The sequence below is a fragment of the Telopea speciosissima genome, chromosome 9 (genome assembly GCF_018873765.1).
Source record: "Telopea speciosissima isolate NSW1024214 ecotype Mountain lineage chromosome 9, Tspe_v1, whole genome shotgun sequence".
NCBI classification, from domain to species: Eukaryota; Viridiplantae; Streptophyta; class Magnoliopsida; order Proteales; family Proteaceae; genus Telopea; species Telopea speciosissima.
In genome coordinates, this window is record NC_057924.1 from 9,889,635 (window position 1) to 9,911,188 (window position 21,554).

Genomic DNA, 21,554 nt, shown 5'->3' on the forward strand with positions numbered 1-21,554 from the left:
TCTGGAGGCGTGAGCCAACAAGAGATATCTAAGAATAGCACCGAAGAAATGAAGAGAAGACGAGAAAAAGAGAAGGCAGAGACACTCGTTCACTTAATCTGTTGGGGTCCCAAGTAATCAATCTATTTAGCCTCTAGATTTTGTTCGGTGTGTTTAGAAGTTAAGAATTTCTGTTCAACCACCAAAAATTTTAGTAACTCGAGTGTTTACAAAGAGTTGTGTCTTAATTAATGGTTCCACAGACTACAGATCAATTCCAAGGGTTACCGTTTCTGGTTTGATGAAATCTGTAGCGACATCAAGTCTAAGGATTAGTGGTTGAAGACATTAGCATGTATCTTTTTCTGTTTCATGGGAGATCAGTAATTGGAATTTTGGACTTGAAAAGCTTAAGGTATCTTTCTTTATTAAAATCTAAATCTTTTAAAAATGGTGAATGTTTTCAGAGGATTAAATGCGAAGTTCAAGTTTTGTTACAGTCATATTTATCCCACATCGAATGCCAAGAAATTAAGGGTCAACAGAGAGAACCGTGTGTCCGGCCTATCATGAATAGTGATTATTCAGATGAGTTTAGATGTCCTTAATGGGGTTGCATACCTGCCTTTTATAGTAGATATGGCGGTAGGCGGTTGGAGAGTCCCCGTTGATGCGATGCGTTGAGTGGATAGAGCCCAGGTACGGGCTCTATCGTTGCCATCTCCCGTGGGAGGGAGTGTCCTGGTGGCATCGGGATCCTTCGTGATAGATACCGCGTGTGGGATAACGCCTGGTGCTTGAATCGCCGGATGACGTGACCTCTAAGCGGCGGTCAGAGTCCGGTAGTGACATGAGTCTTAGCGACACGATCGGGCCGTAGATGGGTGGCCCCCACCTACGTGCCACGATGTCGTGCTCGGGTGCGCGTCAAGGCCGCTGGGTGAGGTCAAGCGCTTAGATGTGTGGCCGCGCCTAGGTGAAGCCGCGCCCCGGGTGTGTGGCCGCGCCTAGGTGAGGCCGCGCTCGGTGAGGAGGCCGCACCCGAGTGAGGCCGCGCCCGGGTGAGGAGGCCGCACTCGGGTGAGCCGCGCCCTAGTGAGGAGGCCGCGCCCGGGTGAGGCCGCACGTGGGTGAGGGCCGCACCGGGTGAGGCCGCGCTCGATGAGGGGCCGCGCCCGAGTGGTGCTTGGACCCCGATTCGTTCCCCTTAGCTATGGAGCGGGTCAGTTGCGTGACACGTGGTGGTCGTTGATTGCCCGATGAATATTGGATGTATCGATAGTATGAAAAACTTAATGAGAGATGATAAGTTCTTGGGTTTTCTAAGTCGATTTATAAGGTGGAGTCGTCCTAAGCTTGTATCAGTTTCTCCCCTATGTAATCACCCAAATTCCAAGATAAACAAGGGATCGAGAGCCGATCTTCTCTAGCGGAGAACTTCGATACCCTAGGTCTCTTCCCTCTTTGGTAGGAGTCCATATATTCATATTAGAAGTTTCCATAGTCCAATATTGGAAGCTTCAAGAAATCCGAAGAAACTTGCATCTTTGTAAGATTACAAAATGGAAACAGACAGAGAGATCCTTATCATATAGTAAACTGTCTCCCTGCTTCTAGATCCTTCGTTGGGACTTTTGAGCTTGATGAACCACCATTCCTCTTAAGATCGCAGATTAAGATAAGGAATTAGTGTAAGAATTAACAACTTGGTCCAAACCTGTATGAAACAATTAGGATATATGCTAGAAGAAACACAAATGAAACTACAAAAAAGGGCAAGACAAGGTAAGGTATGTAACAAAACAAAGCTTGTATATTTCATCTTATTCCACAAACAATTTGGAATATTGTATTTACAATTCTGAACGGTGATTTGGATATGGAAACTTTCTACTCAAAACCCGTCCATCGATCCATCGGGACCCTGCATTTCTACTAGGGTTTACGATCTCACACTCATCAAGAATCCCTAGTCGAAAGAAGAAAGGGGACAAAAAGGTGGGGGGGGTTTAATCGTATTTTTTTCAGTTGGGACCCCAACAGCTGAGGTACATAACTTTCCTGAGAGACTCCTCCGACTGCTTCAATTTCTCGTCACCAACCTTCTTAGCCGTTTTCACCATTGAAGTCGTCGCCGCCGGAGAAGAAGAAGAAGAAGCTTTTTTAGCCAGGGAGAAGGATCTCATATTACCCTTGGCGTGCTGATGCAGCGACCTCAACACATAATTCCATCTACAGATACCTTGATCTTTCAATACCTCCACTGCTCCAACGCTCGCAGCCACGATCCAAGCTCTGCTTACCGAACTCATCTCTGTTTCGTAATGGTAATGGTAATGTACTTCTCTCACTCGAACTCGATTGATGTTTGACTGAATGATATTAATTTGTAGATCTGAGCTCTGATATTATATAGTGGTGGTGGGCCGTGGGCGTGGGAGTAGAAAACCAAACCGTGGGCGTTTTCTTTCCTTTTGGGGGCGCCACTGGTTTTCTGTAAACATGGGACTCGCATGTCTTTCTTTCCATTGTCTCTCTTCTTTACTCAAAATGTATATTTATGTCACGTGTCACATTTGTTTTGTTTTCTTATTTTTTGGCAATAATGAACATACACGTGACTACCCTCGATCTCGATGGGATGGGATGCATAAAACTTGGGATTAGACCGATAGGATCCACATCCTCTACTTCCAAAGCTCTACTTCCATCCTACTTTCGTGAGTTTCTAGCGTCCCATGTGTCCTGACAACCATCAAATGGTGGTTATTCAAAAAAATTCAAATCCCCATCTATTTGAATCACTTTAAACCTCAAACCAATCCCATCTAACCGGTTCAAAACAAACCAAACCAAACTTATCTCCCTCAAAACAAACCCATTTCACTCATTTGCCTAGGGTTTCAGATCGAACGAACATTTCCCAGCAGAACCTCTCTTGATCCCTCCCTCCCTCACTCATCCCTCTCACAACTCCTCAGTGGTGACGGCGACATTCTCTCTCTCACAACTCCAAGGACCCTGAAAGCTATTTGGAAAGAAAACCAGCGAAGGAAGGCCAAGTCATGACCAAATCTGGCTGCTACTGCGACGGCTACGGCGACGGCGACGGCGACGGCGACATCGTCTCTCTCACCAACGAAGGAAGGCCACTAGGATTTGCAGACGAACACAACCTTCGAGTTTCCTTCCTCCTTTCCACTCATCTCAGTTGAAGAGACGAAAATCGAACCCAACCGTATCTCATCGTCTCTCTCTCCTATGCCCTCATTGCTCAACGAACAGAGAAGCTCTCTCTGCCGCTGCTGAACTAACCCAGAACGAGAAGCTCCTGATCGATTTAGTCTCAATGAACAGAGAAGGGAAGAAGAAAGCCATTGCTGAACGAACCCAGAACGAGAAGCTGCTGCTGCCCTCATTGCTCAACGAACAAAGAACAGAGAAGAACAGAGAAGGAGAAGCTGCCGCTACCGCTGCCGTCCGAATCGTCGAGCTGCGAATGGAGATCATCTATTTCGTTTTCGCCCCCATCTCGCCATATCCATCGAGGAGAACCGGAGTTGCAGTCCATAGAGATTGGCTCCCCTTTAAAGGTACTCTGAATTTTTTATTTTATTTTTGGGTAGAATCGTGATTGTGGATTATATGATATCTTTTCATGACAAAAGATGAATTTTGATGATTCCTTGGTAGAACGGAGATTATACATTTCGTTTTTTTTTTTTTTTTGGGTGAACCTTGATTGTGTGGTCTAAGCATCGCCTCTTCTGATTTCTCTATCTCTCTTTGCCTTTGTCTTTAGAAAACTCTGATTAATGTTACTCTATTCATTTTGTCTCCCTGAGGTTTGAATCCAATTTCACAATAGAGCATTTAAAAAAATTAGAGAGTAATAGCATAAAAAAAAAGTTTCATGACACCATTCTTCAGAATATTGGATTAAACTAACATGATTTATGGAGATATGTGAGTCTTTAGCTCAAAACGGAAGAGCAACTGGGTTATACCCAGTAGATGGTGGTTCGACTCCCCCAAGACTCCTAAATTTTTTACGAGGGGATACAATATGCCCTTTCTTCATGTCAAATACTCTACATATCCTTGCTGATTAATTCATCTAACGTTTGGTTTGAGAGTCGATCAAGGAAGTCAATCATGTTGGGTAATTTTTTATTGACAAAAATCAAATCAAAGGAGATATTGGCCTGAACAACATTACTGCCAGATCTGGAACCAGTTCTTTTATTTTTTTTTCACTCTGATCTAATATTAGTTGGAGATGAAATTAGGACCATTTGTTGCAAGAACTTCTGCCCATAGCTGGCAATACTTCTATGTTCTCTACACCTCCAAACTCTGTAAGCTATTCTGCCAGCAGACTTGAAGATAGACTGCTGTTTTCATGAGTAGGTTATCCTGGTTTGTAGATGATTGTATTGATTGAGCTATGATATTTGAACATTGAAGGTTGTAGTAGCTTTGTGTTTCTGCCTTGAAATGGTTATTTGGTTCGAAAGTCTCTATGTTTATGGTATTTTCTTTGTTAACTGAAAGAACAATAGAAATAAAATAGTAACTAGGATAGCTGGCACAATCATGTCAAACGTATGAATCCTGATGGATTCGAACCATCATAGCCTGGGTAATTCCCAGGTGCTCTCCCATTTTGAGCTAAGGATTCACCTTAAAAAAAACATGTCAGAACAAACAAAAGGATTTTGATTTGGTTTGAAGATGGAAAAGAATAAGAGATTCTTTCATTTGAACAGCTCTCACAAAATGACAAATGTCAACTCAGTTTATCAATAAGAACCAAAATATCCATTCCTAACCTAACCTATCTAATGTCCTATTTCAGATCAGCCATAGTTTAAACGTCTTTTGACACTGCAATCCAATTTCTGGTGGGGTCACAAGCAATTTGAGAAAGGATAGAGCAAAAAAAAATCACTTGATGTACTGAGATTTTCATTGTGTAAACCTGCAATGCTTAGGTGTTCTAGGCTCTAGGAAAAGAAGTATATATACATAAATAACGCCATTGCAAGTTGAGCCTAAGATGGAGGTTGAAATTGAGGGAATGAAGCGCAAGGAATAAGCCAGGATATACCATATATTTTGTTCCCGCAAGGAATAAGCCAGTAGGAGCAAGCAAGCTTTGTTCAGCAAAATCATTCATGATACCTGTAATCTCCTCAAGCTTAAACTGAGGGAATGAGGCGCACTGTGCTGGTTGTTTTTTTTTTCTCTCCCTTTCTTCCCTGTTATGAGGTGTCAGTTTCTTTTTTTTTTTTTTCTCCTTGAAATTGGATTCAAACCTCAGAGAGACAAAATGAATAGAGTAACATTAATCAGAGTTTTCTAAAGACAAAAGCAAAGAGAGATAGAGAAATCCAAAGAGGCGATGCTTAGACCACACAATCAAGGTTCTACCCCAAAAAAAAAAAAAAAACCAAAATATATGACCTCCGTTCTACCCAAGGAAAGATCATCCAAAAAATTCATCTTTTTGTCGTGAAAAGATCATCCAAAAAAAATAAACCGAAATGAGAAATATTATAAGTCCACAATCACAGTTCTACCCAAAAATAAAATAAAAAATTCAGAGTACCTTTAATAGGGAGCCAATCTCTATGGACTGCAACTCCAGTTCTCCTCGACGGATCCGGCGAGATGGGGGAGACAACGAAATAGATGATCTTCGTTCGCAGCTCGACGATTCTGGCGGCAGCAGCAGCTTCTCGTTCTCTGTTCTTTGAGGTTCTTTGTTCGTTTAGCAATGAGGGCATAGGAGAGAGAGAAACACGATGAGATAGGGTTGGGTTCGGTTTTCGTCTCTTCGACTGAGATGAGTGGAAAGGAGGAAGGAAACTCGAAGGTTGTGTTCATCTGCAAACCCTAGTGGCCTTCCTTCACTAGTGAGAGAGAGGATGTCACCGTCACCGTAGCAGCCAGATTTGGTCACTAGTTGGCCTTCCTTCGCTGGTTTTCTTTCCAAATAGCTTTCAGGGTCCTTGGAGTTGTGAGAGAGAGAATGTCGCCGTCGCCACTGAGGAGTTGTGAGAGGGATGAGTGAGTGAGAGAGGGAGGGATTCAAGAGAGGTTCTGCTGGGAAATGTTCGTTCGATTTGAAACCCTAGGCAAATGAGTGAAATGGGTTTGTTTTGAGGGAGATAAGTTTGGTTTGGTTTGTTTTCAACCGGTTAGATGGGATTGGTTTGAGGTTTAAAGTGGTTCAAATAGATGGGGATTGGAATTCAAAAAAATTTGAATTTTTTAAATAACCACCATTGGATGGTTGTCAGGACACATGGCACGCTAGAAACTCACGGAAGTAGGATGGAAGTAGAGCTTTGGAAGTAGAGGATGTGGATCCTAGACGGATATCAATACATGTGTTAGGTACTTGACTTATAAAATATGCTATAGATTGCTTGGAATTCTCAGTTAGAATTTTATGGATATCCAATGAGGAATATATATACAAAAGATACAATATGATAGAATATGAAAGAAGTAAAATAGGAAGGAGATAAAAAGAGAAATCATATCACATGAGATATATAGTTTCTATATAGTTTACCCCCAAAAAAAAATTATACAAAAGGGATTCTACATCACATGTATGGAAGACTTACGTGCAAAGGGACTGTTTCCATTGAGACCGACTAAAGATCTGTATGGTAATTTTTCAAAAAATTGATTCTGATGTTGTTTCTGATTCTGGGAGTAGAATTCAAACAGATTATGTATGTGTTGTCCGGTCCGCTTTTGTGACTTTTTGAAACGGACCGGGTGATATAATAGATTCTGGCAGGATTCTGAGAAACACCAAAATCACGTTTCTCACTTCTCAGAATTGGTTCTCACTCCTCTTGCCATCGTCTTCTTGTGACCTCTGCTCCACCATCAACGACAATCAACAACTCTGTTCCAAAAAACATTAATCTCCATTTGCATAAACCTGGAGTAGCTGAGGTACCTCATTGTTTTCATCGTCTTCTCTCTCTGTGATTGAAGCAACTGAAGGGGTGGAGGGGTAATCCACCCAACGGATCTCATCGTTGCGTGTCTACATCCATCGGAAGGTCATCGTTGCTCTCGCCCGAAAAAACCTCTTTGGCTGCTCTAATCTGATTCAACGGAAGAATCACAGAGCTTGCTTTAACAACCCTACGACTTTGTTAAGGTCCGCCATTATTGGCTCAAACTCAGTTGGTTTTTGTGATTTTTCCCTTCGTTCTTCTCTCATTAGTAACCCTAGAAAAATTTGAGGGAAAGAGTTCCGTACTAAAATCTCTAATTTCTTGTCTCATCAGTCCGATTTTGTTCAACAGAAGGAGAACGGAGGATTTGACCATCATTCTTAACTGCAACAACCATTCAGTAAGCAATATCATGGATGTTTATACTGATTGTTCCTTTCATTTTTCTCCCATCAGAAACAATTTTTGTACCAGGTTTGCCATACACCATTTGTTGGTACAGAATTACTCCAAAAATTCAGAAATAGAAAAACTCGATTCTGACTTGAAACCAATTTTTTTATCAGGTTTACTATACAGCATTTGTTGGTACAGAATTACTCCAAAAATATAGAAATAAAAAAATCGATTCTAACTCGGAACCAATTTTTTTAAACAAGATAGTTGCCATACAAATCCTAATACTTCCCCTCAAGTTGGAGTGTGGAGATTACGAATACCCAACTTGGAGAGTAAAAAATGGAAACTATCATGGTCCAGTGGTTTGATGAAAATGTCAGAAAGATGCATGCGAGAAGGAATGTGAGTTGTAGTACGGCAACCGGATTGAATGCGCTCACGTACAATATGATCGTCAATTTTGATATGTTTGGTATGCTCATGAAAAATCGGATTGGCAGCAATATGTAAGGCATCTTAACTATCACAAGACTCACAATAGAACCCCATAAGGAGTGGATGAGAAATGATGAGATCTTGGAATAGGTTTCAAAGCAAAGATTAGTTCGCAGGTCATAGTGGACATACAACGAAATTCGGCCTCAGAAGAAAAAACGAGAGACACTGCTTTATTTCTTGGACGTCCAAGAAAGAGGACTGCGACCAAGAAAAAGGGTTGAAACAGCTTGATCCGACTTTGATAGTAACCTGTTCGAATTGAAATCTGGCCGACTAATGAAGCTACCGATGCCGACTTCGAAGATAAGAAAACCAGAGGCTGTATTATTGGAGGAGTTGGTGGTTTCGCCAAAACTTGGATTGGGAAATTGGGAAAACCCAACTGGCCAACTCCCAAGTTCCGAACCTGTGGCAGGTTCCCATGGTTTTTATTTTTTTATTCCTTGCTCTTCTTGCATATGAAAACTATTAAATGATTCATGAAACTTCCTTAATAATTCAGAAAATAGAATCGTAAATTATCGATTTTAACTCCTATTTAAGCCCTATTAAACTTGTCTTAACACTTACTTGTCACTGGATATCAATAAGCTTTCCTTTCATTAAAGATTCATTTGGCAGAATCGGCGCACAGTTCTTCACCTTAATCTCCCGTTTCAAAGAAATCTCATAAAACGAAAGATGAGTAGCAGCAATTCACGGATTTGCAAATTCGAGTCTACCCTCAAAGCAATGCAGAGAAGCAATTTGTCGGCGTCAAACAGATCCAACCGAATTAGGCGCTTCTCCGGCAGCGAGAGCCAACAAGAGATATCTAAGAATAGCAGCGACGACATGGACGTGAAGAGGAGACGAGAAAGAGAGAAGGCAGAGACTCTCTTGCACTTAATCTGCTGGGGTCCCAAGTAATCATTCTGTTTCGTTCTGGATTTTGTTGTGTGTGTCTAAAACTTAAGAATTTCTGCTCTGTTCACACAAAAATTTTTGTAACTGAGTGTGTTGTACAAGAGTTGTGCCTTAATATGGTTCCACAGCCTATAGAGTTCAGTTCAAAGGGTTACAGTTTCTGTAAATGCTAGTTTCTGATTTGATGAAATCTTTATAAGTAACAACAAGTGTAAGGATGTAGTGATTGAAGACATGACCTTTTACAACCACTTTTACCAATATCATGGAAGATCAGTGATTGGAATAAGATTCATTCAAGGTATCTTACTTTATTAAAATTCCAATCTTTTAAAAAGGGTGAACGTTTTCAGAGGATTAAACACGGGCGGGCACAGGGGGTTAAAAGCGTATCTGAAACCATAGCGTGCAGTGGGTGCGGCCTTTTTTTTAATACTCAGTCATGAAAGTAAGAACAAATGTTGTGTCTTAATGAATCTCCAAGAAATTCGAAGAGACTTGCATCACTATAAGGATACAAAACTCAGGTAATTTAGATCCAAAGTCAATTTCAAGTATTAATTGGTAAGTGAGTTAGTACCAAAAGGAGGATGATCAGAACAGATTCTTGACCAGGATTTGTTTCACAAAATAAAAGACAGAGGCCCTTATCATATAGTAAAATTTCTCCCTGGTTCTTCTAGATCATTTGTTAGGATTTTTTTAGCTTGATGGACCACCGTTCCTCTTAAGATTGCAGATTAAGATAAGGAATTAATCTCAGACTTAACAAATTGGTCCAAACCTCTATGAAACAATTCGGATTTATGCCAGAAGAAAGATAACGTATGTAATCTATCAAAAAAAATAAATAAAGCTTATATATTTCATCTCATTCCACAAACAATTTGGAATATTTTTGTATTTACAATTCTGGAACGGTGATTTGGATACAGAAACTTTGTACTCAAAACCGTCCATCGATCCATCAGGATCTGCATTTCCACTAGGGTTTACGATCTCACACTCATCAAGGAATTCCTGCTCGAAAGATAGAAGAAAGGGGAAAAAAAGGTTTCTATCGTATTTATTTCAATTGAGACCCCAGCAGCTGAGGTACATAACTTTCCTGAGGGACTCCTCTGACTGCTTCAATTTCTCGTCACCAACCTTCTTAGCCGTTTTCACCATCGAAGTCGTCGCCGCCGGAGAAGAAGAGAAGAAGAAGAAGAAGAAGCCTTTTTAGCCTGGGAGAAGGATCTCATATTGCCCTTGGCGTGCTGATGTAGTGACCTAAACACATAATTCCACCTACAGATGCCTTGATCTTTCAATACCTCCACTGCTCCAACGCTCGCAGCCACGATCCAAGCTCTGCTTACCGAACTCATCTCTGATTCGTAATCGTAGTGTATCTCTCTCTCTCCCTTGTCGTGAACCCGATTGATGTTTGAATGATATTAATTTGGGGATCTGAACTCCAATATTATAGAGAAGTGGGGCGTGGGAGTAGAAAACCAAACCGTGGGCGTTTTCGTTCCTTTGGGGGGCGCCACTGGTTTTCCTGTAAACATGGGACTCAAAATGGGATTCACAGCCTGGCCTTAGAAAATTCAAACTCTTTTGAATCTTTGATGAGACCAGTCTGACCCACCATAAACCCCAAAAGAACCCAACCCGATCGGTCCATTTCTAACCGAACCAAACCCTATCCAACTAAACCCATCTCCATTTCAGAATCTCCATTTCATTTCGATCGAAAAGCCAAAGCTTTCTTAAAACGAGTTGCAAAACCGAGACCGTGAGAGGGAAGTGGGGGCGGAGGGAACTGGACGAGGAAGATGAGCGGAGCAAACGAGGTTGTGCTGCGGAGTCTACGGCCGGAATCCTCTGGATCTTGAGGCAAATCCACTTCTCCTTCCTGCTTCCTATTGATTAATACCGTTTTCTCCCTATCCAGCAATTTTAATGCTCGAGTTCAACGAGGAGTTCTTGACTCTGTTCCTACTGCCTCTACTGAAAAGTATCTTACCCAGCTTAATTCTCTTTGCATGCGGCTGTCTCTAGTTCTTTGTTTTCCTCTTAGTGATGTTTGTTTGAGGCCTGAATCTTCTCGGATTTGAATCGTCGAGGGCCTGCAATCACGGATTCAGCTTTTTCTTTTTGGATTTGCTGAAAAGCTGGCTACCAAACTGAGACGACAAATGGCGGATCCGTAAAGGGCTCCATCTTCGGCCGATGATAGCAAATGGCGGATCCGTAAATCGCTCCATCAGCTGGCGTATGTGATCCTTCCGAGTTGCATTGGTAAGTCTCGTTCTAATCAGGGGCACTTCTTTCTCTTCGATCCATCAAGTTCGTGTTGATCGATTTTTAGGATTTTGCCTGTTTCTTCGCATTCCTTAGAGTAAAAGGATGATTTGTTTTGTTTGATTTTGGTGCTTTTTTCACCAACCAATTCGATGGGTGGATCTGCAGACACAATCCTGTCTTCGCTGTAGGCCACCTCTTTCTCATGATTTTATTACTTACTAACTAGGTTTAATCAATGTATTCTCTGGCATAGTAACTTTTTCCAGATGAATTTGCTTCATCACATGCACATGTTTTGTGATTTTACACTTGGGAAATCTGCATTTTAGGAAGTCTTTTAATTATTGTACAACCACAGAAAACCATCAGCTTATCTTCTCAGAAACACTCCTAAATCACCTCAAAAGTTTTATTTCCTAAAAGGTGATTGATTATGTTCAGAAATAAATGGCTTATCATGTATTGGATAATTTATAATTATAATTATCTATCATGTGATGCTTGTATCAATTTGCCTGCTTTATCATGACTCTACTGAGGAGAGATTCTTACATATAATTACTTTTCGAAGATGTCAATAGAATTTATTCCAATGCCATGACCGGTGGTCTGGTACTACATGTTTTCAACCCAATTCATGAATTGTTCTGCATATATCATCACAATGGTACGTTATAATCCATGCTTCATGCCTCCTTGCTGTATATAGTGCCAGAAGGACCGCCTTTGCTTCAACCTCTTCCGCCAAATCCACCTTGACCTTTCACCTAGTAGTGCTCAACAAACACCTTTGTTATCTCTAATAACCATTCCAGCTGCCCTGTTTTGGAGTCTTGAAGATAAGCATCTATTATTATTTTAACCTGACCCACTTCTGGTGGCTCCCAATTTCCCAACTGACCCCTGTTTCTGGTGAAGGTCCTTGGCCAAGTAGTCCTCTTGATCAATTGATTCCATCGATGATGAACTTGCAAAGTGTGGAGTGAGATGAGAGTCAATGTACTTACGGTATTATGTATTGAAGCTACGGCAATTACTTTTGGTTGTTGGGTAGAGTCGGTAGTGGTGTGTACTTGCTCTTTGGCTTTTATGCTGGTTCACCGTCCCTTGTTTCTTTCATGTTTCTGAACTTTAAAAACAATTTACTCATACAGTCATACATACAAGCTCTAGGTAGTGTTTGGAAAATATCAAAATCAGTCCCTTAATTTCAGGTCTAAGCTATTGCAGGTTTCAAAATCAGCTCTTGTCACTAATTTCTTAGAATCCTATTTGTTAAGTGGTCCTATAGAAGTTTACTGAATCATTTTGAAGGACACAACCAATGCTTGCAAATTCCAAACTCTATTTTATGGGTCTTTAGCTCAAATTGGTAGAGCACTTGGAACATGAGCGTGTCTCAAGCATGTTCCAAAGGGATGGTAGTTCGAATCTACCAAGACCTTTTTTATTACACTTAAAAGTATTTTCATTTTTAAGGGTATCATTTATCCCCAACCATCTGTGAACACTAAATTCATTTCTCAATTTTCTTTGTAATCTTGCTGAAAATTTTAAAAAGTTTACATTTGACCAACAAATGAACAACGATGTATCCCTTGGGAGTTGGTTGCTTACCAGTTTTGCTCTTGGATTTAGCTGTGAAATACAATATGTAAGGAGCAATTCTCTGATCAACAAGATGAAATTAAGTACCAAGTTGAACATTTGTTTTTTTTATAACAGCACATAAACAACCATTCACTTTGAAGCATCCATATAACCAACAAGCTAGCAAACTGGATCAATAACATTAGTCTTGTATATATAACTTAAGTCCCATGAACAGTTTCTCTCAATTATAGATTTCAGACACCAAAGGTAACTTAGTCTTGTATATATAACTTAGATCTCATGAACAGGTTCACAAATGACTCCACTGGAACATAGCTTGTTGGTTACATAGATCCATAGTGGTGTATGAGGTTGCTTCTTTGAATATCTAATCTTACACCCAAAGACATGGTTGGGGATAAATGATACCCATAAAAATGAAAATGCTTTTAAGTGCAACTACATTTACTTTTAAATGATTACCTTAACTGGCTATGCTATGAATAGCTGAATAAAAAAGGTTTTGGTAGATTCGAACTACCATCCCTTTGGAACATATTTGAGACACGCTCATGTTCCAAGTGCTCTACCAATTTGAGCTAAAGACCCATAAAATAGAGTTTGGAATTTACAAGCAATAGTGGTGTCCTTTGGAATGAGGAAGAGCAAATTCTGTTTATGTTCTCTGATCCATTGGTGTCGATGATTCAGACACCGCTGAGCTAAAGGTAAAAGGTAAATATAAATCTGATACAAATCCACCAGCATTCAGCAATGACATGATACCAATTTTAGAACAAATCTCTAGATGTTCAATTGAATCTTCAATTAACCAATAAGTCTTGTCTATGGAGTACAGATTTCAACATGGGTTATGGTGATAAAGGTTGTGTTCAAGCATCATGGCCACTTTCTAAACTAATAATTTAAATTTCAACAGCTAGCATTAGCATGGAAAGAATCCAATACATTTTGAGACAAGGAGCTGACACAAGCCCTAGAACAGAAATTAAGCTGATTTTATGAAGCAACAACAAAATGCAACTTTGTTGTGCCTATGGAGCCGAAGAATGGACAATAAGTTAAGAAAAATATTGGTTGACATTTATTTAGTTCACATTACAAACAGACACTCTGTTTTGTAAGGGTATTGCTGTTGAAATGTTTGATACTTTTCCATCTATTAATGAAGTGAGGATTGGTAAAAATTTTATGCCAAACTAGTACAAGACTAAAAACAGACTAAGCGAGATCACACATCACATTAACCTGTAAGCCTACAATAAATCTATCATAATATGCAGACTTTACAAAGTAATTAAAATATAATAAATAAATTAACAAAACAATGTGATAAAGTAGAATCAGAAATAAAGAATTAGAAAAAAAAAATAGCAATGGACTAATCAGAATGACCTAAAACTCAGGTCGAGTGCTCTTCTTGAAGGATAAATTCAGCTTGCAAAAAATCTCAGAAATTGCAACTAATGTATCTAAGATACAATCCTGGTAAAAACTAGCAGTCAAAAGAAAGTTGAGGAGATAACATGCCGTACAAAGTGATCAAGCAGGTGTATAGTGCACAACAGTGGGGGAAACTACAGCAGTTTATCTACCTCTTCTTGAGTTGCTAATAATCCTAGTATTATCAACAACCCAGGCTTGAAGGAGATTTTAGACTGAATGTTCATCCAGATTATCTACTTCCTCTAAAAGGTCCTTCAATGCATCAGCTTCTCATGTGGAAAATCTATAGCCCAATAGTCCATTGCCACATGGCAAACGGAGCCACCTATCATGGCAATTCTGACACCATATGAAGCTGTTCCTTTGCTCTAGAGCTGGGCATCAAACACATGGCTGATTACAAGGCTAAAAGAAAGCTTTGGTTCACCTGTTAAGGATAAATGCACCCATATTTCCTGGTTTATTGGTGGCCAAATCCAACATTCCAACCGAGTCATCATTTAAAATACAATAATTTCTAAGATTCACATCATATAATATTCCTTGTCACTGTTGCAATAGTTATATGCAGGTCAAATACAACAAGTCCAATCCATGCAGTGAGTCAAAGAATAAGGAAAATATAACAGTAAGAAACTACCATAAAAAAAAGTGATAAACAACCAATGCACTCAGGAAGCAGAACGAAATCAGGGTGATGTACTTTATGGATTATAACTAGGTAAGAATTATGTTACCCTAATTTCCCAATACAATCGAACCAACGCAAACCAAAGTACCGATCCTAACAGAGATTACACATTTGCCATAGAATTAAAATGCCATTTCGCATCCAAACAACACAAAACGAAATCCGAGAAGCAGATACTCAAGCAAAGTGACAAACCTCAGGAAGCAGAATGAAATATTTTGCAGGAAAATCAATAAAATCTGTCCACATTACCTCAACGAGTGAAGTGTGGGCTGATGATCGACGAGTGAAGAGGTTTAAGAGGTCTGAACAGAAGAGGAACACAAGTAACCGTACCATAAGCATCTGAACTCATCCATGGCGTGTCATGGAGAGGCGGGCTGGATGAGAGAACTACCGTCGGAGAGATGCCTGGAGAGGTGAGTGCGTGCGTGCCTCTGGTTTGGTCTTCGTGACAGAGGAATGGAATTTTTAGACCTAGGGCTTTTAGGGTAGAAGTCGCCAATGGAAGCAGAGACGGGCAGAATGAGAGAACTACAACCGGTGTGAGAGAGCCGCACTACCGTTGGATAGATGCCTAAAGAGGTGCCGGCGCACTCTGGCCTGGGGTTCAGCTCTTCTTCTGCTCTGCGTTTTTAGGGAAGAAGAAGAGAAGAACGATGGATAGATGGAACTCAAGCTGAACCTGTGCGTTTTTGGGAAGAAGAAGAGAAGAACGATGGATGGATGGATGGAGCTTGCTTGCTCTGCTCTGCGTTTTTGGGAAAAAGAAGAGAAGAACGATGGATGGATGGATGGAGCTTGCTTGCTCTGCTCTGCGTTTTTGGGAAGAAGAACAGAAAAAACGAGCCAAATATATTTGGGGATTTTTGTTTGAATTGTTTAAACCCTATTTTGGTTTAAGGGTGGTTGGGTTGGGTTCGATTTGAGTGGGGTTTAAGGTGGTTCTATCATGACATAAGTGAAATTCAATAAAAATTGAATTTGATTAATGTCAACCGTTGGATGATCATAAAGACAGGTGACATGCTAAGAAGCCGTGGAAGTAAGATGGAAGTACAATGGTGGAAGTAGAGGATGTGAATCCCTCAAAATGTCATGTGTCACGTTTGTTTTGTTTTCTTGTTTTTTACAATAATGACCATAAACTTGATTACCCTCGATCTCGAAGGAATGCATAAAACTTGGGAGTATTTGGTAATTTGAGTTCTCATAAGGAAGTTTCAATTATGTCAATCCCATAACCTATGGGCACTCTTATAAACAACTTGGAATGGCACTTGATACTAACATGGAGAACCACGTTTCATTTTCAGTCTTTGATCAACGGTGTTCGAACTGAATTCTCTTGGTGGGTTTTGGTAATGCCACCCGTCAGGCCAGGTAGGGGCCATGTCCAACCTTAGCCACATGAATCGAATGATTAAAGGAAAAGACAAATTTTGTTTCATGAATGATTTAAACCAAAAAAAAAAAAATCAATGCATGAGGCTCCCGTTATTATGGAACTAGGGATCATAATGTACGCAGCTTTACCTCTACTTCTTGAAAAAAAATTGTTTCATAAATGATTTAATAGATATAAACCTAATCAATCGGAAATCCCTTAACACATCTTTTCTTCTTCCCTCTTGGATGTAGCACTAAACCGTTTTACCTTTTTCCATATATATTGAAGAACTTGGTTATGGGTTTTAGATCATGGTAATGGTTTTCATTTTTTAAGAAAATCCATTAATGACTTGTTTCTCCAGCAATTTTTGTTATGGAACTTTTGTCAGGGGTTGATTCCCCAAGAATGCTCTTACTTCCCACCAATCAAGAAACGACATGTGAAAGTTGTGGTTGTATTTGAATCCGAACTGAATAGACATCAAGCAAACCAGTACTGTGCCCAAACCGACTTCATGCATCAGGTTGGGACACATGACTGACAAAGATAACTTCGGGTCACGAAAAGACGATGCGCAATGAGCCGACCACATGGGTCGACCATTAGAGACAAAGCCCTTGCGTCTGACCAGATGATCCTCTGAGACTCAAGTATGGAGACATAATGACCTCCAAAAGTTGAATAAGACCGACATGTGCCTCAACACCATTTGCATATGCCGACCCGATCATCAGCTTCCAGTTAGATAACCTTATGTTGAAATACCCGAAGTGCCAACTCAGCAAATCTGATCCCTTATCCGATAATTCAACGATCCTGTGCCGTGTCATGATCAAAGATGAACTCTTCCCAAATAGGGAGGCCCTTTCCCTAAAAAGACTCTACGGCAAGATCTTTTATCTAAAATAGAATACTTGTCAAACGGGGACTCTTCACAACTGCCACTATCCATCAGGCCATTCTATCTTATAAATAGGAAGTTATGACCCAAAACGAAGGATCTACTTTTTGGACTCAATTTCCTGAATTATTTGTTGCGAAGAAACTTAAATTAGGCTTCAAGGAATCCCTCATCGAAGAAGACTGGCTCTCCCTTGCTCATCTGTTTCTCTGTGACCTTTAACCCCCGAAGGAGCGACCCAACAGTTTCTCGCTGCAACACCTCCCAAGGAAAGATGAAACACAAGGAACAAAAGATAAGACAACAGATTCTTACATATTCAAAGAGAGCTTTACTATTCTAGCGGCTTAAATAAACAAGTTTTTTACAAATGCTCTTGAAAATGTCTATTTGTTCAAATGTACCCATACAATTTTTTAAATTGCAAATTTCCCATACTTTCAAAATATTGTAACACGGTAACACTTAAGTCTAATCTGTCCATTCATTTGAGACGTTAGACATTAGTTTTAATAAATCTAATGACTAAAATGCCCTTTTAATAAAAACTTTTTAAAATTAAAAAATTAAAATGACCAAATTACCCTCATCTTCCCCAAATCGATTAGAATTTGAAACTGAAATTTTTTTCCCCAAATCGATTAGGGTTTGAAACTGAAATTTTTTTCCCAAATCTTTTAGGGTTTGAACCTATCTGAAAAGCAAAAGATCGTAAATGTTCTCCGCTGTTAGATCCTTTGTTAGGATTTTTGAGATTGATAAACAATTCCTCTCAAGATCGCAGAATAAGAATAGGACTCGATTTAAGCCTTAACAAATTAAATTGATCTAAACCTATCTTCATGTAAAACATTAGGAGTGAAAAAATCACTTGATTTAAGCTTCTCAATGAAACAATTTAGGGTTTATGCCAAAAAAAACATAAATAAAAACCTAAAAATGGCAAGACAGTATAAGATATGCAACAAAACTTATATTTCATCTCATTCCATAAACAATTTGTGATATTGTATTTACAATTCTCGAACGGTGATAAGGATTTACGAGCTCACACCCTTCAGAAGAAGAAAGGGGGAAAGAAAAAGGAAAAAACGGTTCTATCGTATTTCATCAGTTGGGACCCCAACAGCTGAGGTACATAACTTTCCTGAGCGACTCCTCCGAATGCTTCAATTTCTCGTCTCCAACTTTCTTAGCCGTTTTCACTATTGAAGTCGTCGCCGCCGGAGAAGAAGAAGAAGAAGCCTTTTTAGCCTGGGAGAAGGATCTCATATTGCCCTTGGCGTGCTGATGCAGCGACCTCAAGACGTAATTCCATCTACAGATACCTTGATCTTTCAATACCTCCACTGCTCCAACGCTGGCAGCCACGATCCAAGCTCTGCTTACCGAACTCATCTCTGTTTTGTAATGGTAATGTATTTCTCTTGCTCAAACTCGATTGATGATTGAATGAATGATATTAATTTGTGGATCTGAGCTCTGATATTATATAGTGGTGGTGGGCGTAGCAAAGCAAACAGTGGGCGTTTTCTTTTCCTTTCCTTTGGGGGCGCCACTGGTTTTCTAAACAGTGGTTGTTTTCTCTTCCTTTGGGGGCGCCTCTGGTTTTCACTATTTTCCTGGAAACATGGGACACGTAACTTGTTTTTCCATTCCATTGTTTCTTTCTTTACTCACGTTTCTTTTGTTTTCTTTCTGTTTTTCTTGTTTATGCACCAAAATGACCCTCTACCCTTTAATCCATAAGGATGAATAAAGTATAAAACTAAGGAGTATAAGGGTGATTTCGTGTTTTTCTCACACGGAAATTCCAACCGTTTTGGTAACATATCCTATGGGCGCTTATAAAACAAGTGGAAAGTATACAAACTGCAGCTTTTGGAAAGGTACGTCATACTAACGTGGAAAACCACGTGTAATTTCATTTTATGAATCCTCTTCGATCTGGCTTCTCGTGGGTTTTGGTTGTGCCACCACTTGTCGGGACTCAGGACTCAGGACAGATAGGTGTAACCGTTCAAAGGAGGATGTATAGGGCCCCATGTACAGACCTTTGCCAAGTACGGATTAGGGGTAAAACTATCTAAAAACCCGATATTTTGAAAAATAAGAGCAAAACTGTTCGAAACCAGTTGATCCGTGCCTGTATTTATCGGTATGGTATCGGTTCCGTTATGGTCAACACCTGATCCGATTCGATCTATGTCGTGTGCCTAGACACAAAAAAAAGCGAAATGAGCACCCCACCCCATGACAAGCAAAAATGTCTGCCCAACTGATACTTCCACGCATTCTCACATTGAATCTCACGTGCACATAATTCATGCTCCCCCACAAAGAAATCTTCTCCTAAATCTATTTAATAGAAAATCAAGCAACAATCTTTTTCTTCTTCCTCTGTTGGTGTGACACTAAATCTTTTTCCATAAGGAAGAATTTGGTTATGGGTTTTAGATCATGGTAATGGTTTTCCTGCTTTCCACCATTCCACGGCCCTAAAAGTGGGTTAACTTTTTGCGTGTTATCGTGTGGCTTGTGTGGTTAAGAAACCCAATAACGACATTAGGTTCACTTGAGGCCACAAAATCATTGGCAAAAATAATTAAATTAGGTACCTCTTGGGGAAGTTGGGGATCGAGATTGCAAAAGGTGGAATTTGTGGGTTTTCATGTTTTTGTTTTTTTTTAGAAGAACATTGCCTGGTAGCATGGCCCTTACAACAACATGGGGGGCCAATGAGGAGAAATGTTGGAACATCGATCAGTGAAAATTTTATTTTGTAAGGGTACGGGGCGGTCATTTTAGGGTAGCTGTGTTTGGGCCCAAAGGCCATGCAAATTAGTAAACCACAAATAATATGCATGAAAGTGGAATTAAACTATTGAAATTAACTCTAAATATCTAGTAGGATCATCTCTTTAATAAGATTCATCCATAAATAATATATATGGGCATGGATTTAAAAAAACCAAATACATGATGCAATAAACCTTAACCCTAATGCAATAAAATAAAAAATAAATAAAAAAGAGAAAGAATATTATCCGACTGCATAGGGGCTACACCCTCCACAAGAAACAGTTTCCCAAAAAAACTTCAGTTTCATGTAGCAAATAAACAAAAAAAAAAAAATCCTCTGCAATGCTTTAATTTGCGGATATTACAATGCAGATCTAAGAACTCGACACGTGGAAATTGCAACATCCAACAATGCCAACCTAAAAAAAAAAAAAAAAAAACTGTTTTACATCGAACTGGCACCGTTGGATGAAACTTCTTCCTATGTGGAGCTCTCAGGCCGGCCCTGCAGAGGATTTTAGTCCAAATAAAACCTGTTCTCATCCAGTCATTTTCAGCCTTATTAGTCTTCAAACCTCATCTCTTTCAATCATTTGTTAGGATTTTTGGGATTGATGAACCGTTCCTCACGACCGCAGAATAAGATAAGGACTTAATCTAATAAATCTTAACAGATCGGTTTAAAGCTAGGATTAGGATTTATGTTAAAAGAAGCAAAAATAATCATAAAAATAGCAAGAGAAAATTAGGTATGCAACAAAATCATAGGAGTATTCCATTCATTCCACAAGCAATTTGTAATATTGTATTCACAATTTTGTAAACTTTTCTACTCAAAATCCCTCTTATCGGCACCTGCATATCTAAAGGGGCCTTCGATCGTAATTCAGTTGGGACCCCAACAGCTGAGGTACATAACTTTCCTGAGCGACTCCTCTGATTGTTTCAATTTCTCGTCACCAACCTTCTTAGCGGCTTTCACCATTGAAGTCGTCGCCGCCGGACAAGAAGAAGAAGAAGAGGCCTTTTTAGCCTGGGAGAAGGATCTCATATTGCCCTTGGCGTGCTGATGTAGTGACCTAAACACATAATTCCATCTACAGATGCCTTGATCTTTTAATACTTCCACCGCTCCAACGCTCGCAGCCACGATCCAAGCTCTGCTTACCGAACTCATCTCTGTTTTGTAATCGCAGTGTATCGATCTCTCTATCACTTGAACTCGATTGATTTTTGAATGATATTAATTTGTGGATCTGAGCTCTGATATTATATAGTGGTGGCCGTAGAAAACCAAACAGTGGGCGTTTCCTGTGGAGGCGCCACTGGTTTTCCTCGAAACATGGATCTGACTTGTCACTTGTCTTACCATTTTCAATTCGTATTTCTCAACTTTCCGTAAATTTTTTTCTTGTCTTATTCCCTGCCGGGTAGAGTAGTTCAAGTCCTCTTATAGGGAGGCAGAAATGATGTTTTAATCTCCCTTGAGCAAGAGGTTAGGTTGTCATTTTTCGCCCTCTATGAGAGGAACTAGACCACTATACCGGACAGGAGCAGGAGATGATAATGATCCTCTTTCTTTACTCAATGATGTATCTACTTGTCACGTTATTTTTTTTCTCTTTCTGGATCAAAATGATCATACCC

The 21,554-nt window shown here is 39.8% G+C and overlaps 3 protein-coding genes, 1 long non-coding RNA gene and 1 pseudogene across 4 annotated transcripts in view; 1 reads left to right on the forward strand and 4 right to left on the reverse strand.

Moving 5' to 3' along the window:
• LOC122640160 overlaps window positions 1-2,380 on the reverse strand; it is a 10,017-nt gene extending 7,637 nt beyond the window's left edge. Inside the window, exon 1 of the mRNA XM_043833313.1 lies at window positions 1,999-2,380. Within this exon, the coding sequence (XP_043689248.1) occupies window positions 2,004-2,291 (288 nt within the window). The 5' untranslated portion in view covers window positions 2,292-2,380 and the 3' untranslated portion in view covers window positions 1,999-2,003. The remainder of the gene's footprint in view (window positions 1-1,998) is intronic.
• Window positions 1-7,207, forward strand: part of LOC122640170 — an 11,381-nt gene extending 4,174 nt beyond the window's left edge. The window contains exons 2-4 of the long non-coding RNA XR_006329631.1: window positions 1,597-1,603; window positions 6,158-6,170; window positions 7,195-7,207. This is a non-coding gene — a long non-coding RNA (uncharacterized LOC122640170). The remainder of the gene's footprint in view (window positions 1-1,596; window positions 1,604-6,157; window positions 6,171-7,194) is intronic.
• Window positions 1,760-21,270, reverse strand: LOC122640157. Its single transcript, XM_043833310.1, has 4 exons — window positions 20,790-21,270; window positions 13,857-13,866; window positions 9,742-9,809; window positions 1,760-1,898 (listed from the first exon to the last, which is right to left on the reverse strand). Exon 1 carries the CDS (start codon window positions 21,082-21,084, stop codon window positions 20,794-20,796), a length of 291 nt encoding a protein of 96 aa, XP_043689245.1. The 5' UTR covers window positions 21,085-21,270; the 3' UTR covers window positions 1,760-1,898; window positions 9,742-9,809; window positions 13,857-13,866; window positions 20,790-20,793.
• LOC122640156 lies at window positions 9,764-10,213 on the reverse strand (annotated as a pseudogene).
• LOC122640161 lies at window positions 18,191-18,577 on the reverse strand. Its single transcript, XM_043833314.1, has one exon. It carries the CDS (start codon window positions 18,501-18,503, stop codon window positions 18,216-18,218), a length of 288 nt encoding a protein of 95 aa, XP_043689249.1. The 5' UTR covers window positions 18,504-18,577; the 3' UTR covers window positions 18,191-18,215.
• Window positions 21,271-21,554: the final 284 nt, after the last annotated feature.